Genomic DNA, 27,455 nt, shown 5'->3' with positions numbered 1-27,455 from the left:
CCAGACATTCATGTAAGTCATTGAGTGTTTTGGTGATTGTGTGCCATAATGTGTACATGCCTCGTTCACTTGTTGAAGGTAATATGAGCTGTTTTCACATTTTAAATATCTCAAAAAGCTGCAGTGAGATGCATATGTAGGTTTTTGTATGGATGTAAGTTTTCATTTCTCTGGGATAGATTCTCCAGCATGTACTTGCTAAGTTGTGCAACAAGTATATGTTTAGTCTTATCAGAAACTGCCAAATTGTTTTCTAGAATGACTGCACTACTGGGTGTTCCCTCCAGCAATGTGTGAGTGACCCGCTTTCTCTACCTCCGCATCAGCATTTGGTACTGTCACTATTTTTTATTTTTAGCCATTCTGATACATATGTAATGATATGTCATTCTGGTTCCAATTTGCATTTGCTTCATGCCTATAGTGAACATCTTGTCATGTATGTTTTTTTGCCATCTGTAGATCTTCTTCAGTAAAACATCTGTTTATATGTTTTTTCCCTTTTCTAATTAGATACTTTGCGGGGCTTTTTGTTTGTTTATTTGTTTACCATTAACTTTAAAGGCTTCTTTATATATGCCAGAAACTAGCACTTTGTGATTTGCAAATACTTTCTCCCTATCTGTAGTTTATCTTTTCAGAATCTCTACAAGGTCTTCCACAGAGTGAAAACTTTTAATTTTGACAAAGTTCAGTTTATCAATTTTTTCATGTTATGGGTTGTACTTGGGTTATTAAGCCTACGAGCTTTTGCCTTACCCCAGGTTAAGAATATTTTCTTCTAACAGTTTTCTATTTTGTATTCAAGTCCATGATCCATTTGGAGTTAATTTTTATATGTAAGGTGTGACCCTTAATATGTTGGCTCATTTTTCTGCCAATGGATATTGCTTAAGTGCATTTCAAAAGGTCACAGTCCTTCAAGAAACCTCTTGAAGTGTGTTACTATTATCATCCCATTTTGCAGATGGAGAAACCCAGAGAGATCTGGGCACGTGGTCAAGGTCCAGCAACTGCTAAGTGAAACAAAGCCAGGGACTAAATGCAGGTCTGCGTGACTCAGGCGCTCTTGCCCTCAACCCCTGGTCCGTTCCCTGGTCCATCCCTTTCTCTCTGCAGGAATCCTGCTTCTGGGCAGATGCTCTAGCCTCCTGCACACATTCCTTTATGCTGAGCAGCCTGACCCTTGCCTCGCCTCAGCACCCAGGCTACCCGAGGTTGTAGCCTGCTGGAACATGTCCTCTTCAAGACACGTTTTGCAGAATAGAGAATGGGGGCAGATCTGGGAACTTCCCTGTATGCAAATAGCTTGTCATTCAGGTTTGGGGAAAGGCTCCACAGGATTTCAACATCACCCAGGGTATTGCAGAGCAGCTCTGATAGCTCACAAGTCTGGGAGTGGTAGGATGAGAATTTTACATTCCTAAAACAAAACGCAATCACGTACACACACTCAAAATTCAGAAAGTTTTCATTCTTAATCTGCCCAAACAAAGCACACTGATAACAGTCAACAGGAAAGACTCCTAGTCTCTGGGGCAAGACCCTCCCATGGCTGGACTGTGTTTGTTGTTCTTCCTGGTAGATGTGGGTCACAGCTGGATCATAACCATCCCGTCACCTATTCCTGCTCGAGAGTTGACATTGGAAGCGAAGCTGCATCCCCCTCCCTCCAGCTCTGTCCTCCCTACCCTCTGGCTGTAGACTTCCTAAACTGGCAGGACCAGCACACATCAGCACTGTGACCCCTGGAAAGAAGTTGGGATGACTTTGCTCTTTCCCAGGTCCCTGGACCTCACTGCCCTTATTCTTTGCCTATGTGACCTTAAACTCAAAAAGAATTTCCTCTCCTAGAGCTAATCCCAAGACTTCACTTTTTTCCTGGCCCACTTTAGAAGATAGGAGAAACATTTGCCTGTTCTCGAGATCCTAGTAGCAGGGGTAAATACTTTAATATATCTATCTTGCTGATTCCTTAGAAGCCCCAGCTGAACTTGAACCCACAGCTTGCCTGTTCCCACACGTGGATCAGTAGTCACACCCTGGCTCCAGCCTGTCCCTGCACCTCCAACCTGGGGAGAAACACACAGAGTCATTTTATTTAGGATCCTGACAGCCTGCCTTGAGCCTTGGTGTCCCTTCCTTCTTCATTGTCTCTGTGACAGTCCCTGCATGCAGCACTGGCAGCTTCCAGGTTCTTGCCATCACTGGAGAGCCACTAGGATTACAACTGCTGGACTAATTCAAGGTGGCTCACCCTAGCTACTTCCTCCAGAAGCCTCAGCTAATCTTGCTGGAGGTCAGTGCCTTCTCAGAGACCCCAAGCCTGGGTTTCATGGCTAGGGTCTCTGTTTACCTTTCCAGTCTTCATGTTTGCCCACCAAGCAGGAAGTAAGAGGCCTTGTCTTGACCTCCTGTTCTCCCTGACAGTAATGACTTCCACACCTCTCAGAAGCAGTCAGGGCTGCTCCCAGGGCAATAAGTCAATAAGTTCTGTAGTGCCCTGCCTTGCTCCAGCCAAAGGAAGATGGATGACCCCCCCAGCCCCAGGCCTGACATTGTTGTTGAGGTGTATGTCCTGCTCTGGCCACAATTCCTATCTCCTCCACCTTCTTGGAGGGTGTGTATCTCTTTTTCCTCCTTTTGCCATTTATTTACTTATTTACTTATTTTGAGCCAGGTTCTCCTTGATACATAGCTATGTCCTTGAACTCTCAATCTTCTTACCTCCTTCTGAGTGCTGGGATTACAAATGTATGCCACCTAACTGGGCTGTCCCCTATATTCTAATGGCTCCCCCTTCTACCTCCACTCCTCCCATGCCCAGCCCATTTCCACAGGAACCAAGAGACTGGGTTTTGACATCAACTGTCTCTTACCAGCTATGTGGTCATTGACTATTTACTGTCTTCATGTCCAGATCTCTCATAAATAAATAGGGAGATGCTGGCCTCATAACATTAGTGAGGATTTAAACAAGAAAGTATCTATGAAGTACATACAGTAGGCAAAGAGGCTACCACTCCTGGAACAAAGTCACTGCTGAGTTACTAGTGGCCACCATTGGTTCACACCACAACTTTCTCCAGGCCCAATCTTCCGTCCTTTATCTGCTTGCCAACATTCATCCAAGTATGATGTTCCAGAAGGAGCGTGCTGTCCAAGGATTTATGTTTACCTACTATGCCTATGTTGTTCCCTGGGAGACTGGTGGATTTGTGGCATCCATGAGGGGCTCTACAGGTTTAGGCTAAAAGCAAGGGATTTCCTCTTCTGGTAGGTGAGCTCCTACCAGAACAAACAAATTGAACTTGTTTATTCTGGTGCTTCCTGTGGACTCTAGCCCATCTGTCCAGCCACAGATGAGCAGTACCTAACTGTGACCTACCCTGCCATAGAACCCCCAGCCAAGCCATGGCACACTGACTCAGCATCCATGAGGGGACCTATCTGTTGAAGCTCTTCTAATTGTCCTTGCTCCAAGGGTCTCTGAGGTAAAAGGGCAATTCCATGGGCCAGGGTCCCACCCTACAACACCAGGAAGCTCTCTTCCATTTTCACTTACGTCCCCAGGCATGGACCAAGGTGCCACCCACAGTTGAGGCCATGAAACAAGAAAGAGCAGGAAGAAACAGCTCAGAGAAAGGAACGTGCTGCCACTGCTTTTTGGGGACATCCCTCTCTCTGCCACCTGGCTGCTTCTACCCATCAGATGCCTTCTTATCTGCCTAGCAGTCAAGTTTGATACAGGAACATTTTCTCCCCACTGCCTCAAGTCTCTGCTCTGAACTCTCAGGCCAAATTCCTGACAACCTCTCCTCCTAGCAGATGATACTGCTGTCTGGAGTCTCCTCTCTATCAATCAGCCACCCCCAGTAATAAGACCAAGACCTCTACCTCCCCCATGGTTACCCCAGGACAGGTGCAGATTCCTTTGTGGTTGGAGCCCAGAGAAGCACCAGGAAGTGGACAGCAGTTCACCCTCACACCCTTTTCTTCCTGCCAATCTTTCGTGGTGACCTTGAGCACACTGAGACTGGTAAACAAACAACTTACAATAACAAAGGAAGCATCAAACCAGATCACAAGCAAATCCAGATCAGAAAATCCTCATTACAAAAATTTGAACCCCGTACTTTCTGAGGAGAGGGGCAGGAATCCAGGCTTCCACACTCCACTAGAGACTGGTAGCATAATTTTGAATTCTTGGTAAATTCTCTGCATATGAGCTGTGTGAAGACATAGCCAACTTCCACTTGGCACTAGGTGAAAACAAAATGCCAACTTCTCTGGCTGCACCTCTGCTTCCAGCTGCAGAACCTTGCTTGCCCAGCACCCCTCCCCACTCAAGGGGTGGAAGCCATTAAAATCAAAGACTGACTGGGGGAGGATGCCATGCTGAGGGGAGTGCCTCAGAGGGTCAATACCTCTTTCAGTTCCAGCTGCTACATCCCTGCTGGAGCCTAAGGCTCAGAGCTGGGTTTTCCCCGCCTTAGCAGGGCAGGCTCATCCTTCTAGGCGGAGAACGAGGGAGGGCCAACAGATCTCACCATCTCCACCCTCCTGGGACCTGAGGAGCAGGAAACAGAGGCTCTTGGGGCCTCCAGGGCAGCAGCCCCCACACAGTGCTAGAGTGCCAGGTACAGGATTGGCCAGGGTGGCCTCACCGACCCCATGGCCACTGGCCCTACGGAACTGCAGCTGGGCAGCCTCACCCTCTTCACCTGCGAGGACTTTGAGGACGAATGGCACAGAGTAGCCAGTGGTGGCTTCGGCCAGGTGTTCCAGGTGCGGCACAAGCGCTGGAGGACACAGTATGCCATCAAATGCTCCCCTTGTCTCCAGCATGACGCCACCAGGTACCTGCTGCTGGTCTCTCTCCTTCCACTCAGGAGAGACTGAGGCCGGGCATGCTTTTGACCCAGGGAGCTCAGAGGGAGGGGTGGGCTGGACTGAGGCTGACTGTCCCCAGAGTTTCTAAATTCTGCCTAGTACACTGAACTTCCCTGGCTCAGCCATCTCTTTTTCTGCACCTGAAATACAGTAGGCACACAATACCTGTTTGTGGCATTAACCTTTGTCTGTCTGACCTCTCAGACTTGTCCTGCCTCTTTACCTTTGGGTGTGATGACCCATCTTGGCTGCCTTCCTCCCCACGCTAACCTCTCAGGGCAGAGCTGGGCCTCCTGAGAGGTACGGCATTTTGATCTGTGACCTACAGAGAGTGACCTTTTCTCTTTCCAATGCCATCCAGGCTATCTGCTGCCAGGTTGCTGTAGGCTGAGATGACTGGGAGATGGAGATAGCACCTCCTTCTGGCCAGGTAGCATGTCCATGCCACTTGCTGGTTCTCACATAAATCCTGCTGGAAAGTCAAGTTGGGAGTACTATGATCGTTTTTCTTTGTTCCTGGCTCTTACTATGTGCTGTATGGCCACACCACTTGCAAGCCTCCCTTTTTCTCTTACCACCTCTCTCCTCTGTCCCTCACTCATCTCTGCCTTCCCACTGAGATGGGCTCTGGTTTCCTTCATACGAGGTGTGCATGTCCTAGCTGTGTGCTTCGATCAGGGGCGGGGGGGGAGACACTGGATGCTAAGTCTGAGCATGAAAGCCATGTCCTCCTTCCAAACCTCCCGGGACATCAGCTAGATGCTGACTGTCACTTTACTTAGATGCTCTTTGTCATGTTCTCTATTGTCACTTCTTCTCAAACGCTCCAGACACAGCCACTCAAGCCAGTCCTTTCTCCAGTTCCTGGACCCTCACCTACCTCACAGAGAATAGAAAAGTGAAATAGGCTAAGACTCATCCATCTTCCCCCTCAACATCCACCTGCTGACTTTGAAATAGGGTCAGATTATTCTAGGGTTAGTCCAAACCATTATAGCCTTTGAAATTAAAAAAAAAAAAAAAAAGGACTGGAAAGCCATGTGACCCTTGGGTGGAAAGAGGTAAGGAAATTAATGGTGATTAATGCCTTCTATGTATGAAGTGCTAGACCAGAAGTTTTACGTGAATTACTTCACTTGATCCTCCTCCCACATATGCATTCATTCATTCATAACTTGACAAATGCTTATTGCTGTCCTACTGTGTGTCAGACACTGGACTTGGTCCTGGGAAGTAATGATGCATGCAGCAGATATACCCTGCTTTCCCAGAGCTTGCAGCCTTGATGGAGAAAAGCATTAGCCAGATAATCTCACCTGCAAATATAAGTGTGCTATTATGAAATGTGTAATGAAAAGAAGGGTTGCATCCTTTGAGAACTTATTAAGAGAGAAGTTGACTGAGATGGCAAAAACCTTCCTTGAGGAGTTACACTGTAGCTGAAATGTGAAGAATGAGTGTGAGTTGAGATGAGGAAGAGAAAGCTTTTCAGGACCAGGCCACAGTGGTTGCAGAGGAACTGTAGCAGGAGGGGCAGGGTAAGTAGGAGGATGGGGAAAGCCATTATGCCTGGAGCTGAGACAGTGAAGGAGCAGTGGAAAGCCACTGAAGGTTTACAGGCGGCGGGGGCGGGGGGTGATGGGAGAAATCAATCAGATTTGCAGCACGGAGAATGGATTGGAAGGGACCGAGTGGGCACTGGTCCCTGTTGGGAGACTATGGTATTCATTCAGGAAAGAGATGATGGAGACCTGGATTGGAATGTTGGTTGTGAAGATAGGAGATAGGAATTCACAAGACTTGGTGCTTCGTTCACTGTGGAGAAGGAGGAAGAACCATGATGAGGAAGAAGGAATAGAGATTGATAGGCTGTCAGGTCACCAAAGGTCCACTGGAAAGTCCATCTGTGCAAGGAATGGATTGTGTCTGTTTTGTTCTCTACTGTATCCCTAGTGCCTGGCAACTGGCTGACGGTCAACAATTATTTGTGGGATGGTGGTGTTGACAAAAAATAAAATGTGAGAAGAGGCCCAGGCTTAGCGGGGGTGCGGTAGGTGGACATCACAAGTCTAGTTTTGTACATGCTAAGTGCAAGATGCCTTTTAATAGCCAAGAAGAGTTGTCAAGTACACTTCAGAGTGAAAGTCAGGGATAACAATACTAAAATCTGTGAGTCATTTGGTTTTGGGGATTACTAAAGCTAGAGCATGGGGGAGACCCATGCATTCTAAGCACTGCATGAACAAAACCAAGTCCCTACCCTCATGGGGCTTATCATGTAATGAGGCACTTATGACCACATGACATTTTCTTGATTAAATATGTGGGGAGAGTTAAGTACTCTGATCTTCCTGGATGACTTGGTCTAGAAATATTAACTTGTAGGCCATCAGTGTATGAAGGGATAAGGACTAACAGAGTTGAGGTAGCCATTTTCTATAGGTTTATTTATGAAATATTTACTAGTTAGGGACCGTTTGAGTAAATATAGGACTAATTAGGGATCATTTGAAGCAGATGAAGGAACAAACTATCTGGTTCTATTAGGGAAGGGCTTCTAGGCAGAAGAGACAGCAAGTGTAAAGGTCCTGTGGTAGGAGCACACTTGGCATGAGGGCAGGACAGCAAGAGCTCTATATGGCAGGAGCAGAGTGAGAGAGGAGGTGGTTAGAAGGAGATGAGGTCAGTGAGCTATGTCTGGGGGGTGGAGGCAGATGAAAGAGGGCTTTGTCAGCCATCCAAAGAACTTCGCTCCTACTATGAAGGAGAGAGCTATTGGAGAGTGCTAAGCAAGACATGCTACCACGTACTTTAAAAAATTATGACTCTGGCTGCTAACTAGATTGTAACAGAGAAGTAAAAAGGCCAGTTGGGAGTCTTGGGCCAACATGCAAATGAAGAGGTGGTGAAAAAAATTCAGATTCTTTTTGTATTTTCAAGGTGGAGCTGATAAGATTCAGTGAGAGTCTTGTTGTGGGAGAGAGACAAGGGATCACAGATGTCCCCAAGGCTTTGTCTGGAGGATAGAAATGAGCAAGACAGAGGGAGGAGTGGGTTTTAGGGGAGACAAGCTTTTCATGTTAAGCAGCCAACTGGATATGTCAAGATTGACAAGGGAAAATGTATAGGATGAGACGAGGCAAGGGAAGCACCTGAAATGAGCCCAATGGCCAAGTATTCAAAACCTGCAAAGGAAACAGAGAGGAAGCAACCAGAATGAGAGGGAGAGATACAGAAGAATGTTGACACATTGCTGAGGTAAGAGAGTTTCAAAGGAAAGAGTGAGAGGCACTAGCTATTAGCTGAGAGCTAGAAATTGGCCAGTGGATGTGATGATGGCTGATGCCAAAAGCTAAAGAAAGGAGGTGTTGGAACCAAGAGTGAAAAGAACAACAACCCTTTCCACAAGTCTGTGTGTGAGGAGCCGGGTGTCATGGCACATGCTGATAATCCCAGCTACTCAGGAGGCAGAGGTAGGAGGATCCTGGTCTAAGATCAGCCTCAGGCAAAATTAGCAAGACCATATCCAAAAACAAGACAAAAAAACTAAAAGAGTTGGGGCATGGCTTAAGTGGAGCACTTGTCTAGCAAATGTGAGGCTCTGAGTTCAATCCCAGTACCATGGGGATAGAAAGGGAGAAGAAGGTCTAGGTATGAATGGGAATTGCACTAGGCAGTTACTATTATTTCCATTACTCAGTTTAGAAACTGAGGCACAGAGAATCCCCTTGTGCAAGGCCATGGAGATAGTAAACAGTGAAACTGAAATTTGAAGCCAAGATGGTGAGACCCTAAGGTCCCATAATTTTCCTACTTCACATCATCCTAGTTTCTGTGAACCCAGCAGCAGAGACAGAACAGATACATCACAGAGCTGGAGGGAAGACCTCCAAGACAGCAGAGAAGTAAGGGTGAGACCAGGAGAAACCCACAGTGGGCAGCCTGATCAGATGCCAGAGAGCTGGTGGCTATTCCCAGAGGCAGGTCTCTCAGGCTGGCTTCCCAGGGAGGCCCTGTGTGCACATTTCCAGCAGTGCCCCACCGCAGAGGCATGGCAGCTTTGCAAACACTGTGTTTTTAAAAATGGCATTTCTCCTTAAACCCTATCCTCACAATCCCCAAAACAGTCTACATCAATTTACACATTGGCTGCTCTGTGAGCACACACAGTGAAATGAAGGAGGAGGACTGCAAATGCTCATTTTGTAAAGCCTTCCCTTAAGTCTTGACTTCTGTTCACTTCAACAACAGTGCATCGTGCAGTACATTTCTATAAGCCATGGGGCGTACAAAGAGGACTAACTATAGTTCATCTATAAAGCGGAATGCCTGACAGCCATTAAAGACCACGCTCAGGAGAATGACAACGGGGAAGTGCTGTGATCCAAAGCAAGAAGGAGGAAGAAGTAGCGAAAGGGAGAGAGAAAGGGAAAGCGATACTGTGGCAATGTGTCATAAAAGAATATACTAAAATATTAACAGAGGCCAACTCTGCAAAGTTGGATCACTGCTAATTTAATTTCTTTTTTATGGCTCTCTGTATTCCCTGAGTTTGCTACAAGGTGTATGTATTACTTCTATAATCAAAATAGCAATAGATGATATTTTAAAACAAAAGCATGAGGCATAAGATTGGTACTCCAGGGGCTCGAAATCTGCAGGGAGAAATACACATATCAACAAACAGCCAGAATAAATGGCAGGCTTTGGGACCTGCATTTTTGTGGATTGCTCTGCAGAGTTTGCAGAATAGAGTAGCACCTAAGCCTGCACATTCCTCTTCCTATCTCTTCCTGTCTTGCCTGCCATCTGAGTCTTAATCCAGCCTGCCTGCCAGGTATCACTTCATGTCTTTGTTCTCTTCCATTACCTTACAAGCTCCAGAAGCTTCTCTGGGTCCCCTCCACTTAACATCAGGCCTTGTTTGTGTGCTCCACCTAGTTGCTCTGGTAATCAATGGGTCACCCTCTTCCATCTCTTACTGCCTGCTCTCCATAGCGTCAATGTAAATTGCCTCATTGAAGAAGCAGAGAAAATGGAGAAGGTCAAGTTTCAGCACATCGTGGCCCTCTATGGGGTGTGCAGGCAGCCGCTGGGCATTGTGATGGAGTTCATGGCCAATGGCTCCCTGGAGAAGGTGCTGCCCACTCACAGCCTCTGCTGGGAGCTCAAATTCCGCATCATCCATGAGATCAGCTTGGCTGTGAACTTCCTCCACAGCCTTAAGCCTCCTCTACTCCATCTGGACCTCAAGCCAGGCAACATCTTGCTGGATAAAAACATGCATGTCAAGGTAAGGGCCCTCACCCCTTTCCATGAGAGTCTCCCGCAGGCAAGCAGGCTTATCTACCTGCAAACTGGTCTGCCAAGAGTGTGATACTTTTCTCTTCTTGAACAAATGCTGAGGGCAGAGGTCACACTGCGAATAGAGATGGATATGCAGTGATGTTTGGTGCATGATGCTCAGTGCCAGAATGCGTACAGTAATGCTCTCTAGGCTTCAGTTTTCCATTTCTTAAATGAGCAGAATAATCCTTGTCACTCTTCTTTCTTTTTTTTTTTTTTTTCCTGGAGATGGAGATTGTGTGAATGAGATAATCCCAAAGAAAGGTCATAATAGCCATGCTTTCAATTCTAAAACATGCCATACTTATTTCTGTATCTTCTGTTCCCTTACTGCTCTCTCTTCATCTAACAAATGCTAATCATCTTTGAGCTCTTAGATTAACCATCACCTCCTTTGGGGAGATCTTCCCTGAACTACCCTCATTGTATACCCTCATTATACCTCTGTTTCCTCATTTTGTTAGCCCCAATTGCAAGTATATAATCATTAATGAGTGTACAGTGTGGAGAGACATTTCAGTGGCCCTTCAATGAATAGCAAGTTGGGGAATGAATGACCCAATAATTGGAAGCAAGAAAAGGGTGAACATACATGGTGCAAGTGATTCAGGGGCCATGGAAGCAGGAAGAACAGAAGCAGCTCACTTGAGGACAGGAACTGTATACAGAGTTCCTCTGCCCAGTATACTAAGTACTAACTCTTAGTTACCATCTACAACTCTTAGCAGTACCAGCTACTAAGAACTTACTCTTAAGCTCTGTTCTAAGTGCTGTTTGCGTGCTTTATCATTTAAGGCCCATCCAGTCTTGTGTTGAGTACTCATAATTTTCCCATTTTATAGATGAGAAAACTGAGGCTCTGAGAAGATGAATAACTTTTCCAAGATTATCCACGTAGTAAGAGGCAGAGCTGGGAGACAGGGCAGTCAAAAACCACTAAGCTATGCTGCAAGGGATCTACTAATAGCAGGAGGGGTGAGAAACTAAAGCTGGTTTCTGCAAGAAGAACTTTGTTGCAGCCCTACCCCTAGTGCCTGGCTTTTTCCCAGATTTCAGACTTTGGCCTGTCCAAGTGGATGGAACAGTCGACCCGGATGCAGTACATCAAGAGGTCAGCTCTGCGGGGCACTCTCAGTTACATCCCCCCTGAGATGTTTTTGGACAGTAACAAGGCCCCAGGGCCCAAATACGACGTGTACAGGTGAGCAGACACCTGCTCTTTATGTCATATGCTTAGGAGTTAGTTTGTTTCCACACACTGCCTGGTCCCTGTGGCCAACGGGCAGGGCAGGACAAGGGTGAGTTCTGGTCCTTCCCTGACCAAGCGGAAGGGGAAGGATGGAGAGGACTCTGGCTGAAGATGCTTTGCTTGGGATATGGGGGCCCCCACTCCTGGCTGGGGATGTCTCTCTAATGAACATTTTTCCCATCACAGCTTTGGAATTGTCATCTGGGAACTCCTCACTCAGAAGAAACCATATGCAGGTAACAGCTGTCAGGAGCTCTGTGTCTCGGGAAGGGGCTGATGCCTCAGATGGTCCTGGAAGGGACTGTGAGAGGCCGAGGGTGTTGAGGACAGAAGAAGCCACAGGCTTGTGCTCTTGGGTGATTCCTGCCTTGCCTTATTTCCTCCTGCCTCCCCATTGTTAGGCTCAGGTATAGTAAAAAAAGGAAGACAAGATCTTCCTTTATGACTTTAGCATCCTTGCTCCCCAAGTGTACTTGCCTGCCTTCTCCTCACCCTGCACTTAGATGCAGGGTGCACAGGATGAACAGGCTGCTGGGAAAAGTGGTGAACCTTATAACATGGAAAACCAAAGCCTTTAGGTAGGCCTGTTTGTCTGCCCTCGGCTTCTGGACAAGAAAAACCCTGCAGTGTGACATCATATCCGATTTTGACCTAAGAGGTGGATGAAGCTGGACCAGAGACTCAGCGGCTCAAATCAGAGCCTCAGTTGGCCCCAAATCTAGCTTTCTATTCAGCAAGGATTTACAGAGCCCCTACTGTGTGCAAATACTGTGGGAATCCTCTCGGGCCCCCATTCTTCTGTCTAGGCCCTCTGTCGCTGCCTCCTAGCACCTGCACAGCCCAGACATTTTCTCACAGGACTCGACATGATGGCAATCATCATCCGTGTGGCTGCAGGATTGCGGCCCACCCTGCAGCCTGTCTCTGAGGAGTGGCCAGGCGAAACTCAGCAGATGGTGGACTTGATGAGGCGCTGCTGGGACCAGGACCCCAAGAAGAGGCCATGCTTTCTAGGTGTTCATTCAGCCTTCCCTACCCAGGGCCTGGGGAGTGGGGAGGCAGAAGAGAGAAGACTAGGCCCCAAGCCCACTCCTGAGATCCATGAAGAGAAACCTGCAGTACTACGGCCTGGGGACGTTTGGGAGGCAGCATCTATATGACAGAGCTGGGAGGAGGGCTCTGGGCAGCTGGCGATGGGGCTGGTCTACATAGATCTTGAGCTGGCCTTGCTGTTGAGCTTTGCAGCCTTCCCTGGGTCCCTTAAGACTGTGGTGTCCTCATTTTTAAAACATTCCCAGACCATGAAGTCATGGGCCTGAGGACAATGAGGTTATCTAGTCCTTTAGGGAAAACACACACACTCATATTTGCACACATGTGAGCATCTTAGAGATCACCTAGCCCTGCTACCTTGTTTAAGGTGAAGAACGCCAACCCTCAGAGAGTCACTGTGCCCTGATAAGCCAAGGCCGGACATGGGTGTGAACATACATGAACCTAGGAATGGGTACTGGGGACACAGGAAACATTCAAGTATAAAATGGGGAACTTGCATTTCTTTCTCTCTTCTCCTTGTGAAGCAGACATCACCATCGAGACAGACATGCTGCTCTCCCTGCTCCAGACCTCTGTGGCAGACCCTAAGAGTGAGACCCTGGCAAGGAAGGTGTCCTGCAAACCATCACTGCGCCAACCCCAAGAGGTGGGTACAGCAGGCTGGGCAGGTCACTGTCACACTATTGGATCCTGCTCTATGACCTCTGCAGTCTCTGGCAGAACACTATGTGCATGTATTGCTCACATGGTTGCTGGGGCAAATGGGAAGGGAAAGCCAGTCCAAACTCCAGTTTCCACATCAGGAATCCCAGCCAGGGACCCTGCATGCAGAGGAGTCACCTTTTCCTAATTTGCACAGCGGTGTGCTAAGAATCAGTGGTGCTATGACTTGACTTGGGGTCATAGCACCTGTGGAGGACCCTAACATCTCTCACATGCATTGGTTCCTGCAGAGAGAGGCTTTGCTTTCCTAAGTTGTCACGCTTAGCCCTCTGCTCTCCTATTCCTACTCTGGAGCATCCCGGCTGAATCCACAGATCCAACTTGTAGTCCATGTGGCCCTATAGGAAGCTCAGTCCCCAAGGCCACCTTTTTTCTGGGCAGATCTCCCCTCCTGAGTGTTTCCCTCTAGGCCTAAGAGGTGTAGAGGTGGGAGCAATGGTATAAGAGAAGGGTCTCCCAGATTGGGTGGATATGAATCTTGAGGGGTGACAGGAAGGGCTGGAGAGAAGGCAGGTGGTGAGGACAACACCTACCAGATTTGCCCCACTGATTCTCCCTGTATATATTCATTCTCTCTCCCAGGTTAGTGAGGAAGTCAGCCAGGAGCTAACGGACAGTGGTGAGTCCTGGGTTCCATGGTGGGACCAGGGGATTCACGGGAGGAGAAAATGGAATCCCTTTATCCATCCTCCCTGGCCCTGTCACACATCCAGGGTGGGATAGCCCTGTTCCAGCCCCCAGCAGCATGGTCCAGAGACACACATGCCCTTGGAGGTCCTGGCTCTTCTTCCTCTTCTTGTCTGTGTCCTTGGAAGACCAGATTTCCCCATTCCTAACCTGAGAAGTATAGCCTGTTAGAAGTACTTGAGAAATTACCAAAACAAACAAACAAAAAAACCCCACGGATGCCTGGGGCCCAGTCTAGACAAATTCAATCAGAATCTATGGGGTTAAGCCTAGGCAGCACTGTTGCTATCTTAAATTCTGATACACACTAGATAAGGCAGGAGGAAGTGAATCCTGAGAAGCTCACAGGGAGACTAGCTCATAGATGTCCAACCATAATTGTATCTCTAACTTGAATTGACTTCGCTCCTCCCTGGCCACCTCTGAAAATTCTTACCTAATCTGTCCTTAACACTGGTAGAATGAGCCAGCACTATTCATCTTCTCTTTACTGAACTGGAAAGAGAGGCAGAGAATGGCCTAAGACTAGAGGATACTCAGGGGAGGAGGAAGAATTTGCATTCGGGTGTCTTGAGCCTGGCATCTTCCCACCTCCTGTGTGCAGGAAGAACACCAGGTTGAGCTCCAAGAAAAGGAAGCTAGAGCTTTTACAGTAGCTCTAGCAGTAACAGTGATGAAGGTATAGCATCCTGGATGTCCTGAAAAGCATTGCTCTCATCCACTAGTCCCTGTTCTTGAACGGTACCTCCAGGAAGCAGGGGATGAACTCTGGACAGGTCATAAATCTCTTTTTTTAACCAGTCTTCTTCCTGGAAGACTCAGGAGACTACTTGAAGCGGGTCCTTCAGCTCTCTGACAGTGAGAGCTTGGTTCCAAGCGATGAAGATCTACATGTCTACAAGAACAAGATGACTCCCCTCCATTTCCTGGTGGCCCAGGGTAGCGTGGAGCAAGTGAGGCTATTGCTGGCCCATGAGGTTGATGTGGACTGCCAGACAGCCTCTGGCTATACACCTCTCCTCATCGCTGCCCAGGACAAGCAGCCTGAGCTCTGTGCCCTGCTCCTGGCACATGGAGCTGATGCCAACTTGGCAGATGAGGATGGCTGGGCCCCACTGCACTTTGCAGCCCAGAATGGGGATGACCGCACTGCCCGCCTACTCCTGGACCACGGGGCCCTGGTGAATGCCCAGGAAGATGAGGGCTGGACCCCACTCCACCTGGCTGCACAGAACAACTTTGAGAATGTGGCACGGCTTCTGGTCTCCCGACAAGCTGACCCCAACCTGCACGAGGCTGAGGGCAAGACCCCTCTCCATGTGGCTGCCTATTTTGGCTATGTTGGCTTGGTCAAGTTGCTGACAGGTCAGGGGGCTGAGCTGGATGCTCAGCAGAGAAATCTGAGGACACCACTGCACCTGGCAGTGGAGCGGGGCAAAGTGAGGGCCATCCAACACCTGCTGAAGAGTGGGGCAACCCCCAATGCCCTTGACCTGAGTGGCTATGGCCCACTGCACATTGCTGCTGCCAGAGGAAAGTATCTTATCTGCAAGATGCTGCTCAAGTATGGGGCCAGCCTCGAGCTGCCCACCCAGCAGGGCTGGACACCTCTGCATCTAGCAACCTACAAGGGCCACTTGGAGATCATCCACCTGCTAGCTGACAGCCATGCAGAGTTGGGTGCTCTTGGAGGTATGAATTGGACCCCTCTGCACCTGGCTGCCCGCTATGGGGAGGAGGTGGTAGTGTCAGCACTGCTGAGGTGTGGGGCTGACCCTAATGCTGCTGAACAGTCAGGCTGGACACCCCTCCACCTGGCGGTGCAGAGGGGTTCCTTCCTGAGTGTCATCCACCTCCTGGAGTACCATGCAGACGTCCATACCTGCAACAAGGTGGGATGGACACCTGCCCACCTGGCTGCTCTCAAGGGCAACACAGCCATCCTCAAAGTGCTGGTTAAGGCTGGCGCCAAGTTGGATGTCCAGAATGAAGTGGGCTACACACCCCTGCAGCTGGCCCTCCGGAGCCAAAAACAGGGCATTATGGACTTCCTGGAGGGCAAGGAGCCTTTGCTGGCCATTCTGGGTGGTACTGAGCCAGGAGCTCAGAGGGAAGTTTAGACAAACTGGGGCTCTTTGCCTGGAAGGAGAGAAGTTGGAGGAAGTGAAAGTTGGCTTCTGGGAGGTTCTCTTCCCACCTGCTTGTTTGACCTTGAGAGGAAATAGGAATCTGGTATAGTGTGTGAAAGGGGGAAGGAGGTGGTAGCACTGAGGTTGTAGCTAGGGAAGGGGCCCCAGGCTTGGAGAGCTGCATCCAGGTCATCTCCAGCAGACCCCTGCCTCTTCTTTCAACAGACTTGAGCCTCCAAGGTAAGCTTCAGTCTTGGGACTCTCCAGTCCCTCTGAAGATAAGGAGAGTGCTAGGGGTAAGGAAAATGGTTCCTCCTAGCTCATGTCTTATGTTCCTGGCTCCTCAGCTTGAGCCAGATTTACCTGCTTGCACAGGGAGCAGGGGCTCAGAGTTCAGAGGAAATGTGTCTAAAGCCTCAGCCAAGTCATCATTGCCACACTGGCCATTCCTGTTGGCTATGGTCTCAATGCTTGATCTCCTACAGTCTCTTGGGCGTGAAGAAAGGGTGTGTCACCACTGTAACTGAGTGATTCTATGTGGGACATCAGTTCCCTGGTCCCCAGCTCCACCCTTCTTTGTGCACAGTCATACAACCAGGTTTCAAAACATGGAGTCAATAAAGTTACGGTGGATCTGAGTCTTTCCGTGAAAGATGAATTGGCTGTGGGACCAGCACAAATATTATATGGGAGCCAGAAGTGTTAGTATGGGGTGTGTGTGTGTGTGTGTGTGTGTGTGTGTGTGTTAGGCCTATTATGTTTGAATATTACATGCATGTGAGCTCACATGAGGAGGAGATGGTAGGGGACAGCTGAAGAGATTTGGAGAGAGAGAGAGAGAGAGAGAGAGAGAGAGAGAGAGAGAGAGATTTATCCAGTGTGTGTGTATGCATAATATGCATGAGTTCATGTTGGAGAGGAGGCAGGGCAGCTAAGAATCTAAGGGGATGTGGAAGGTGTATGTGTATAATACATGTTTGTGTGGACAATGCAGGTGTGAGTCCACATGAAGGAAGGAGGCAGGGAGCTGACAGAATGGTAATGGGGAAGAGTGAGTTGTCTAGGCTTGGTGTGGAGCTTGCTGGGCAGGGACATTCCTCCTTCACAGCAGCTCAGTGAGCGGGCTTTGCTATAACACTGGCCATCTGTCTGCTGGCCTGGTCAGCTGGTTGTGGGCAGGTTAGGGCAGGGTAGAGCTGCTCTCACTCACTATGTGTGTTGGGGACCCAGGCTTAGCAGCCAGTAGTCTTCTAGGAAAGGAGCAGGTCCTTGGGAGGGCATGGGGAGGACAGGTATCCTGGGGTCCCATTCTGCTCCCCTCTGCCTGTCCACACTGTACAAGAGATCCTACCAGCTCAAAGATATTTTGCAACTGTCAGACAAAGGGACGCTGCTGCCCCAGCTTCTAGCCAGCTCCAATCCCTGAGCCCATTGGCAGACCCAACTTTGTCTGTCACTCTTTTAGGTTGGGCATTCCGGGCTGGATACCTTTCTCCTCCCACCCCGCCATCAGCAAGCTGGTATCATCAACAGGGGGTGAGAGACAGAGCAGAGGACACTTGCTGCCAACACAATCAACTCTGCTGAGGATCTGAGTCCATTTTAGCATCCTGTGGTCTCTGGACTGCTGAGCTTTGGACACTTTATCCTACCTTGCTATTAGCCTGTGGCCTCCACAGACAGCCAGGTATGAGTCCAGGAGCGGCACATGGTTGATTGTGTCCTCCAGCAGCAACTATCACTTGAGGCTTAACCCTGGTTAGATACTCTTTAAATATACCAATGCCTGGTCCTACCCTCAAACAATGAAACCAAAATCTCCAGGGTTCCCAAATGATTCTGAAGAGCAACCAGGACTGAGAATGACCACCAGGGGGCGCCCTGTGGTTCCTCTCAGTCCTTCCTTAGCAAGACTGTCACTGGCCAGCAGCTCTATGGGGGTGGAGAAGTCGTTTTCTCTCCTGGGTAGACAAGTAAGGACTCCTGAGGACTGAGGACACAGAGGCCCCTCAGCAGATCACTTTAACCTTCTACTTCCTGCTGCCTGCTCCAATCTCTTGATTCTCCCTGAGAATAAGTTTTAGGTAAAACTTGTAGTTAAAAATACCCTTATGTGTCCTGTGGTTCCCAGGACAATCAGAGCAGGAGAAGGAAAAGGGAGGGGTGTCTAGGTTGTTTGCATTTTCTTGAACCATGGAGTCTGGATCTAGCTTCAAGTCTAGGATTGTAGGAGAGCTAGAGGTGATGCTCAGGTTACATATTCACAAGCCAGGTGAGCACAGATCAACCAATGGGAATGGTAAGGACTGAGGAATGGGAAAGGATAGTTTGTGACTTATCCAACTGAGAAGACTTTTGACAAAGGACTTAGTCTCCTCTATGGCAATTTCCTTCCTCTCCTGCTCACAGAATCCCTTCCCCTGCCCTGGACACAGCTCAGAGTTAAGCCTCCAAGTAGCTGTTTTCCTGCACACTGTATACTCCTGAGGCCAACAGGACAGAGTGTGTGGATGAGGGCCTGGTCAGGACAGTCCAGAAGGCATGGCTGTCTGAGCATTGTTGCCCCAGACCCTGCTCCTCCCATCCCTGGAATGGTACCACCCCCTCCTTTGCCTGACCACCACTCTCCACTTCACCTGTTGCACCTGACATCCACTGTCCCATGGTGCCAGGGAGGCTGGCTTCCTCTCTAGCCTCAACGCAGCTCCAGGTCTAGAATAGAAGACAAATGTACATATGGGAGAAAAACCCAAACCAGTGCAGTGGCTATGTGCGTTTCCTATGAACTTGGGTCTATTTATGGCTCCAAGTGAGAAAAAAAGTCCTCTCTAGATTGGCCAGAGTTCTGCCCAGCAATTGTCACCCTGCTTCCTCTCCTGGGACTCTCTGGGCAGAGCTGGGAGAGGAGCAAGTAGGAAGTTGTTTTTTGGTCTTCCTGTTGTAAAGATACTCTGTTTGCAACCTTCATTGGAACCCCAAAACCTGATTGTAGCAGAGCCAGAGGTAGCGGTGAGCAGGAAAGGATCCTCAGAAACATAGATACCCAGAGTCTGGCCTTCTTACCACTAACACAACCTCTGCTTTGCCCCGCCCCACCATGTACTTGTCTGCTGGGACAGCCAACTACTATTTGCAAATTCTTAGGATATTGCCTTGGACGTCTGGTCTCAAACAGTTTTCTCTGTGTCTTAAAGTTTTTGTCTGACTACGCTAGCCTCTTCCAACTGCACCCGGGCTGGTCAAGAAGCTGAGCTGGATTGGGTGACATAAGACATGGAGTCAGGACAACTTGCCACCCAAACAAATCACACTCCCATGCAAGAGGCTTCTATTTTTGAGGACTGAGTATAGGAATGGACCCTGGGGTTAGATTAGAGCATGCTATAAGGAAGGGTAAAGGCCACAGCAGATCCTGCACAGACGGGAGCTAAAAATCAGACACGGCCCATATCCTAGGACCCAGAAAGACTGAAACAATGGCTCAGGGAAAACTGGGCAGCAGGAAAAGGAAGCCTCACAGCCTCTGAGGATACCCATGGTGTGGGAATGGACCCTTGATGGGTGGGGACACTGGAAATGCCCCACAGGCAGGCCATTCTTCAATGCTCCTCTTTAAAGCCCCTGGCTGCTCCTGTCCTGAGATCACCTGGGAAACAGGGTCTGCAGTTGCTTCCTCTAGGGGCCATGCCTAGCCACATAGGAGCTTCTCCCTGCTGCCAGTCTCCTGCCTTTCAAGGCCCAGGCACTGCAGAGCTACATCATCCATGCAGAAAAATGGCGCCATGGAGCTGTGCAGGACATGCTGTGCTTTGTTGTGTTCCCCCAAGGTCCTAGCAGTGGAACCCATGCCTGGCAGAGGTGGGCCAGTGGGGCTTGGTATTTTTACATTATCATCCCATTAAACTGTGAAACCACAAAGGCAGGGGCCACAACTACCTTCTTCACTGTTTTATTCCCAGCACCTCACCAAGGACCTGAAGAAAAATAATTGCTCAGTTCATTGAGTAAGATGACAGATGGGCGTATGCACTGAGGCAATTTCTCAGTCTGCTGGGCCACTTGCCTTCTCCCAGCCCATGGCTACCTGGGACTCATCCAAACCTACCTGGGGAAGAATAAGGGCATGAAGCCTTGAAGACTGGCAGGCACAGCTGGACCTGCTCCTGTTAGCTGTGTGACTGTCTCCCATCTGAGATGATGTAAGCAGAGTGCCCTGTTGGGCATGACCTTGAGATGGTGGCCCTTTGCTGTCTCTGGGAAAAGGTGAGGCAAGGGGTGCTGCAGAGTCTACTGCAAGGGGAAAGGAATGCTTCTTAGACTTAAAGACCTTCTATGGAGACACACAGGCCAATACAGCTTGGGAAAATTCATGGAGCTTCCTTCCCACCCCCATCAAGAGAAAGAGGCCAGGGTCAGGGCCTCTTTGGAGAACCAGAACCTGGGTGACCCCCCTTCCACCTCTGTGTTCCCTGGTCCCACTCCTCCCATTCTCTTGCCCCTGAAGTGCTGAAGGGGGAAGAGGGTGGAGCCCAGCCCTCCCCCTGCCCACTCTAGCTGTCAATCTGCTGTCTGGAAGAAAGACTTGAAGCCTCGTGACAACTGTGGGCAACTATCTCTTGCCCCGCCTCCCGCCCCTGCCCTGCCCTCTTCCCCTCTTCTCTCTGACAGGGCTCTTCTCAGATTGTTCTGGGGCTTGCTTCCCCTCCTGCTCCAGGTCCTCCCTTCCCCTCTCTTCTTCTCTTTGCCTCCCTTTGTCATCTCTTCCAGTTTTCACAGTTGATAAACTTAAATGCCCTTGTAAGATTTCTAATAATGAGATGAACTTTAAGCTCCCATCCAGGCCAAAATGGTCCATATGGTCCAAGGACTGAGAGCCTGGTGTGTGTGTGTGTGTGTGTGTGTTGACTGTGGGATGAGTGTCAGCAGCTGAGAGGTCCTAGGGTTTCTGGACCCCGTGGGAATCTGATGCCTTCCCCAGGTGATGGTGACCAACTTACAGGCTTCCCCAAGCTATGCTAGGGGTCTGTTTTGCTCACCTTCTGGAATCAGGATGCTTCTGGGGACGGGAGCCTCTCCCAGGACTTAGTGCTACATTCAGGTTCAGGGAGAAGATCAAAGTCCATAATTAAATGTTCAGGGCAAGTTATGTACTCCAAACTTCGGTGCTAAAAATATTGTATTTAGCATGCAAATTATGCCCTGACAGCTCCTGGAGCCTGAGCCCGTGGGTGCCACCACACTGTTTGTCATCATCACTGTTATTCTCAAGGTGCTCAGAACATCGCTCTTTCACTGGGTTGATTTCGATTTAATCTTTAAAAATCCAAACCTCTGTTGTCAGGGCAGTGCAAGTGGCAGCCCACGAAGGCTTGGAGCTGTGGACTGGCCTAGAGGCAAGAGGATGAAAAGTTGTCCAGGCCACAGCACTCGGGCCTTGCCTGCCTTCTTCCCCAACCTGTCCAAGAGATGGAAATCCTGATGTCAGACAAAGACAGGACAAAGGACAGAGACAGACATAGGCAAAGCTGGCACAGCAAAGGCCACCTTTTTCATGGAGCCTTTTCTGGCCTGGTGAGTGAGAAGGGCAAAGGATTGTCTCTTTAGAGGCACCAGGACTTTGAGAAGTGACACATGTGGCTACCTGTCCCCTGCCAGACACAAGGGTTTGGAGCTATACCTCAATGCTAAGGACCACGTTCGCACTGTTTTGGGCCACCCAAGGGCCCTTGGAAGAGACTCTTGTCAAAGTTTTATTGGTTTGGTGCATGTAGAGTGATGTTACAGAATCTGGGGCCCAGGGACTCTCCCCAAGCTGCAGCTTCTCCTCCTCCCTCAGAGGAGGGCCAGGCCAGGTCCAGTGGTATTTGCCAGCCTCCTAGCAAGGGTTCCTCTAAGGCAGAGACATTGGAAGGGAAGGCAAATGGGAAAGAGAAGAGGCCAAAGGAAAGGAAAGTTGTTTTGTGTCAGAGTGGCAGGAGGAAGTCCCTCAAAGAACCTCAGATGCACTCCCAACTCAAGCCCAAACGGGGCCTGACTTCTCAGACGGGCCAGCATTTGCTATGGGAAGGGACATAGCCACCGCCTGTTAGGAAGTGGTAGAGTGGGCTGGGGGTGGGGGTCAGCGTTTCTCTCCCCACAGACCTTCTAGGGGCTCTTGGAGATTAGGGCTCCTCTCCTGGAGAGTATGGAAACCTTACTTAGGGAATGGTGGCTCACGCGGACTATGGTGGGAACTGAGATTTTTGGCTTGGACTTCTCTGGGGGTCCTTCGTGCTGTCTGGTATTTACACGAATCTCCTAGGACTGAAGTTGCCGGGAGCCTTGGTGAGAGACCTTGCTGTCCCTGTGTGAGCTTTGTGGGGTATGAGGTGTCACTCCTTCCCACTGTCTACTCCAGTACAGACCAGTGAGGACCAGTCAAGCCCAACCAACAAGGATGGAGCGTTCCATCCCTTGAACTTGATTCTGGCCCCAGTAACCCGAGATCCCAGTGCCCCAGAGAAAGGTCAAGGAAGGCAGCTGCATCTTTGGTGCCAAGGAGATGGGGCCTGGAGGTGGAAGAGGGAGTCTGTGAGCTGTCCTGAGCCATGTGTCCAGCCCTAGGGCTGGTACCATGCCTGGCTCCCTAGTCCCACCCTGGCAGAACGAGGGTGTGTGGGCAGAGAAGGGCCCGGAGCCAAGCTAACACTGCAGGGCCTTGGGGTGAAGAGAAAGCCGAATCCACCCAGGCCCTTCTGCCCATGGCTTGCAGGGAGGTGGGAAGCAGCTGCTGTGCAGGCAGGTGGCAGAATCAGCAGTGCAGGATCTTCATGAAGGCCTTTCGGAACTCGACGTTGAAGGTCGTGTAGATGATGGGGTTCACAGCACTGTTGACGTAGCCCAGCCACGTGAAGGCGCTGTATAGGACCGGCGGGATGTTGCAGTCACAGTGTATGTTCAGGATGTGTGTGATGAAGAAAGGCAGCCAGCAGATGATGAACACGCCTGGGGAGAGGGCATGGTCAGGACAGCCCCCAGCCCATTATGGCTTGTGTGTCACAGGCCCCACCCGGACACCAAAGATGCTGACTGCAGTCCTAGGGATACTTCAAGGAGTTGTGGTCTCAGATTCTAGACCTGCTTTTCTCCAGGGAAGGGTCTCTTCACCTCCTTCAACCTCATTTTTCTATACATTCTGTCAAATGTATACAATCATACCTACAAGGCAAGGATAGGTGGTTTGGAAATCTATCAGAAATGCTAGCACTCTGACCTAAGTCAGCTAGTGGAAATGGAAACACTGGCTCCTCTTCTCAGTTCCCTTTGAGAAGGACGTCTTCCTCACACTGACAGCAGAGGAACTTTGCTCACGACAATGTGGGACACACAGTTTGGGGAAAGGGAGCACTAAGTACCCTCTCTCTCAGTTCTCATGGCATCCCCATAAGGTTGAAAGGAAACTGAGGTTCGTAACACTTCTGCAATGTACCCAGAATTCAGCTCTTGAATGGCTCAGCCAAGATCTAAACTCGTCTATCTAGGCTACCAATGGTCAGGCTCTCTTTCTAGCCTTCTCCCAATCTCCCCAGCCTGGTGGACACAGCCTTGCTGGTCCTGCTGGAAGACCACACCCTCTCACGGCAGACCCCCTGCTCTCTCTGCTGTCTGATGCAGGGGCATTTGCTCCAAGACCATCTGTTTGGGTGCAACACTGAGTGTGGAGGCAAAGGAGGCACCCTAGGGTCAAAGAGGTATCCCAAGGGAAGAACAGGACCTCAGAACAGAGCCACTGTGGACTGCAACACGAGGCCACGCTCCTGCCCTCCCCACCACATCTCAGCCAGTAATCAAGGGGAGCCCCATGACCTGCTGAGGCCCATGCTCACATGCAAAAAGTGAGGAAAGTAGCACCTTCCCACTCAAATCCTAGGATTGTTCAGCCATCAGAGGGGATCCTAGATGCTATATGGGTGGCAGAGTCACTCTAATCCCTCTTTTCCCCAAACACCCTCACCAGTCCACCTCTTAGTTTTTGACCTTTATTATGTGACTTTCTGGGATAATTTTATTCAACAGTCTTGTCCAGTGGACAGGACCACTCCCTAGTTTGGATTTGGGGCCACCTCTCAATGTCCCCTTTTATTTTTTATAGCTCTTGTCCCATAGGAACTAGGTTGGGTACAAATGTGTATTTCCCAATTCCTCAATAACAATAGTTTTTAAAAAAACATAATAATATGTTATCACTTTGCAAAGCACTTGTAAATGTTTTCACCAACCTTCCACTGTGATCGCAACAACCTAAGAGTAGGTTACCTACTCTACAGATGGGGTGACTGGAGAGGAAAATAAACCTGTTTGGGGTCACTAGGCTCTGGGCATTATGACAGATCAGTGAAATTCATAGGCTCAAGTCAGACTGCTTGAGTTCAAACCATGGATCCTCCTTGGTCAAGTTATATACACACTAACCCTTGGTTTGACGACTGATAAAATGAACACAATTACAGAATCTAGCCTGTATGCTAATAGGCGTGGTCTGTTTCTGAGACAGTGCCTGACCCATGACCTTCTAGTCACTGTCAGGAAGGCATGGCAGGGTCTGGGACCTGCAGTGATGGCCCCTTACCCAGGCCAGGGCTAGGTAAGGCTGAGCTGTGGCCAGCAGCCAGAGCCAACTCACCGAGAACAATGGCGAGCATCTGAGTGGCTTTCTTCTCCTTCTGCTGCGAGAGCTTCCTACGGCTCATGGTCTTGAGAGAGGTCCGGGTTTTGCCATTGGGCATGGTCTGGATCTCAAAGATCTTGGCAATCTTGGGGTGGTCTTTGGCATGCCCGTTCTTCTCTGGTTTGGCGGGGCTGTCGGGAGTGCTATGGAGGCCATGGTGGGACGGGTCGGGGAGAGTCAGCTGGTGGTGGCTGGGGGGGATGGGGCTGTACCGGGTCCTCTCTGGTGGACTGGTGCTGGAGAGCATCTCCATCTCCAGCTCCTGGGCTCGGCGGGCAGCCTCCTGCACCAGAGGCAGAGAGCTCTGGGTGAAGCCAGGTAAGTTCTTGGGCAGAGGTCACTCAGCCTCCCCAGACCTATCTGCCTCACTTAGCCCATTCTTGCCCCTCTGCAGACCCCTGTAAACACCAGGGTCACCAACCAAGAAAGGCAAGGAGGACCATCACTGAGAGGCAGGGACAGTCTGAGTAAAGGACTCAGAACCTAGAGTAGCCATCCCTATCCTCTTTCCAGAGCAATCCCTGCCTCTGTGCAGCCTCAATACCCCATGACTACTTGGGGGCTTGGAATCTAGGCACTTCTCTTTTAGTACCTGAGCCATGCTAGCTTAAGTGCCAGGTGTCAAGCTGGCTTCTAGGAATAAATCTCTGAATGACATTCAGTCCTGCCTCCAAGAACATGTTCTGACTGCAGAGAGGGCACCAGTGAGTGGGTGCCAGGCTGAAGCACGGGCCAGTGTGCTCCTGCTTCACAGGCACCTGTCCCAGCATGCACATGTGGGCTGATTAGCCTGATCCAAGAGTCAAAAGGCTGGCCCCTGGGGCCCCACATCTTCCCTGCTGGACTGACCTAGAGAGTCCAGTATGAATCAACTCACAGCCTCCCAGTTCTTCCTTACACTTTCCTGTTTGGGGCCTTGGATATCTTATCCCCTGCTTCTGAAATGCAGCCTGGCTATGTGCCTATGTGGCATGCCTGGGCTACTGCCTTGATTCCATCCTGAGGAATCCATCTTTATTTTGGCACCTCCTTATAAGCAGCAACTTAGAGTCCTGCCATTGTGACACAGGTGAATGGTGGGGACCCTGCTTCCCAAGGTCCCTCACCTGGACTTTGTGTGTGTCCTTCTGTGTGTTCCCTGGCCTGTTCTCTGCCCACCAAGAAGATGAAATCCCTACTTCTTGGAGTATGGTGCTGCCATCACTGGGCAGACTGTGGATCTGCTGTGATTCTGTACCTCTGGGCATCACTTCCAGGCTTTGCTTCTTGACCAGCCCCTGTGGCTGCTCTGTCCCAGCCTCTTCCAGCCCCCAGAACCTGCCTGTCTGTAAGGCAGCTCATGCCAGTGGAAAGAATGCAGGAGTGAATTTAGAAGTTGCATATGTCTTGACTCAAATATGTGCCCTGTCACTAATTGTTTAGACTTGGGTGAGTTACCTAAACTCTCTGAGCCTCTGTTTCCTCTTCTGTGAACTAAAGACCAATAATATCAATAGCACTTACCTCCCAGGGTCATGGTGAGGATTTGATGAGACAATAGGAACATGGCAGGTGTTTGAAAAATGAAAATAGCCATTACCACTACTCTTCATATTGTTATGGCCAAGTCCCTTCTCCCAACAAATTTCTACAGATCTGTGTCTTGCAGAATTGAGGGGTCTTGCTGTACACATGCTTGGGTGTGGTGAGCATGCCCTCAGTTGAGGCAGAGCTGGGGGTGGTGGGAAGTACTTCTCCTTTTGACCAGATGGTGAGGCCTCAGAATCAGGGCTGGTGGGCTTCCCTACAGGCAGAAAGACTTGGCCCTGGGTGTCTGGCCTTCTGAACACTTACCATTCTCCGCCTGTTCACTGGGAAACTCCCATTAGACTTCATGATAACGGTGCAGAGTTTCATGTCCTCGGGGTGAGTACAATTGCCCTGTGGAGTGAGCCAGCACATGGGTCACATGAAGCAGTAGGGGGTAGAGTGGCAGAGGGTCGGAAACCCAAGCAGGGCAGTCCGTGGAGAACTCAGACTTGGAACAAGGGCTCAGAGATCAGGAGAACAGAGACCACAGTAGGCAGTTGGGGCAAGGATGAAGGTTGGTACTTCAATGAGGAAGTGGGAAGGACCAGGGACAAAAAGACTCTGATTTTTGCAGAACACCTGCCCAGGGTCTGGCACCATGCTAAGCACATGCTCACATTCCTGCTCACATCGAATCTTCAAGACCACCCTGTGAAGTACAGGTTATGATTCCCATTTAACAGATGAGGAAATCGAGGCTCACAGAAGTTAAGGAACATGCCCAAGTTCTATCAGAAGAAAAAATGGTGGTGCCAGGATTTAAACCTGGTGTTTCTAACCCCAAAGTTCTTGTTTCTCCCATGCACACACACTATGTTCCTTGGGGAAGGCCAAGTGGAGAGGAGAATTCGCATGATGAAAGAGCAGGGAAATGAAAGAGGAGCGGAGATGAGAAGAGGAGGTGAGAAAGCAGGAGCTGTGGGTGGAAGGGAGAACCGAGAGTATGGCAAGTACAAAGAATAGCATGGAGGAGACAGAAGGAGAGGAAGGGAGACAGAAAGGCCAGAGTAGGAAAGGAGAAGCTAGGCAGAGAGGAACAGAGGTGCCAAGGAAGGTACCAAGGAAGAACTGCTGTGTTCAATCAGAAATATCCCAG

At 49.6% G+C, this 27,455-nt stretch overlaps 2 protein-coding genes across 7 annotated transcripts in view; one reads left to right on the top strand and one right to left on the bottom strand.

Moving 5' to 3' along the window:
• Nucleotides 1–4,393: 4,393 nt before the first annotated feature.
• On the top strand, nt 4,394–16,721 carry Ankk1 (ankyrin repeat and kinase domain containing 1). Of its 5 annotated transcripts, none has more exons than XM_020161572.2 (8): nt 4,394–4,859; nt 9,892–10,186; nt 11,289–11,440; nt 11,675–11,724; nt 12,347–12,502; nt 13,072–13,190; nt 13,850–13,886; nt 14,771–16,721. In XM_020161572.2, exons 1-8 carry the CDS (start codon nt 4,675–4,677, stop codon nt 16,072–16,074), a joined length of 2,298 nt encoding a protein of 765 aa, XP_020017161.2. In that variant the 5' UTR covers nt 4,394–4,674; the 3' UTR covers nt 16,075–16,721. The 5 variants fall into 5 exon arrangements, with proteins under 5 accessions (XP_020017161.2, XP_073922808.1, XP_073922810.1 ...); XM_074066707.1 differs by having other exon boundaries at nt 14,756–16,721; XM_074066709.1 differs by having other exon boundaries at nt 13,069–13,190; nt 14,777–16,721.
• Nucleotides 16,722–21,138: 4,417 nt separating this feature from the next.
• Nucleotides 21,139–27,455, bottom strand: part of Drd2 (dopamine receptor D2) — a 59,934-nt gene continuing 53,617 nt past the window's right edge. Inside the window, exons 6-8 of one of the 2 annotated variants that reach the window (XM_020161573.2) lie at nt 26,624–26,710; nt 24,746–25,073; nt 21,139–23,067 (exon numbers count right to left, since the gene is read on the bottom strand). In XM_020161573.2, coding sequence (XP_020017162.1) covers nt 22,874–23,067; nt 24,746–25,073; nt 26,624–26,710 — 609 coding nt within the window. In that variant the 3' untranslated portion in view covers nt 21,139–22,873. The remainder of the gene's footprint in view (nt 23,068–24,745; nt 25,074–26,623; nt 26,711–27,455) is intronic. The other variant, XM_020161574.2, reaches the window with a different exon arrangement.

Source organism: Castor canadensis, chromosome 2 (assembly GCF_047511655.1).
Source record: "Castor canadensis chromosome 2, mCasCan1.hap1v2, whole genome shotgun sequence".
NCBI classification, from domain to species: Eukaryota; Metazoa; Chordata; class Mammalia; order Rodentia; family Castoridae; genus Castor; species Castor canadensis.
The sequence above is the reverse complement of the archived record's forward strand: the minus strand, read 5'-3'. Positions and strand labels throughout refer to the sequence as shown.

What these genes read in the sequence shown, in the direction of transcription:
- Ankk1 (XM_074066706.1), top strand. Translation starts at nt 4,675, where the DNA reads ATGGCCACTGGCCCTACGGAACTGCAGCTGGGCAGCCTCACCCTCTTC. An exon ending in CTCCAGCATGACGCCACCAG is followed by an intron (nt 4,860 to 9,891) that starts GTACCTGCTGCT and finishes TGCTCTCCATAG; the next exon opens with CGTCAATGTAAATTGCCTCA. An exon ending in CACTGCGCCAACCCCAAGAG is followed by an intron (nt 13,191 to 13,849) that starts GTGGGTACAGCA and finishes TCTCTCTCCCAG; the next exon opens with GTTAGTGAGGAAGTCAGCCA.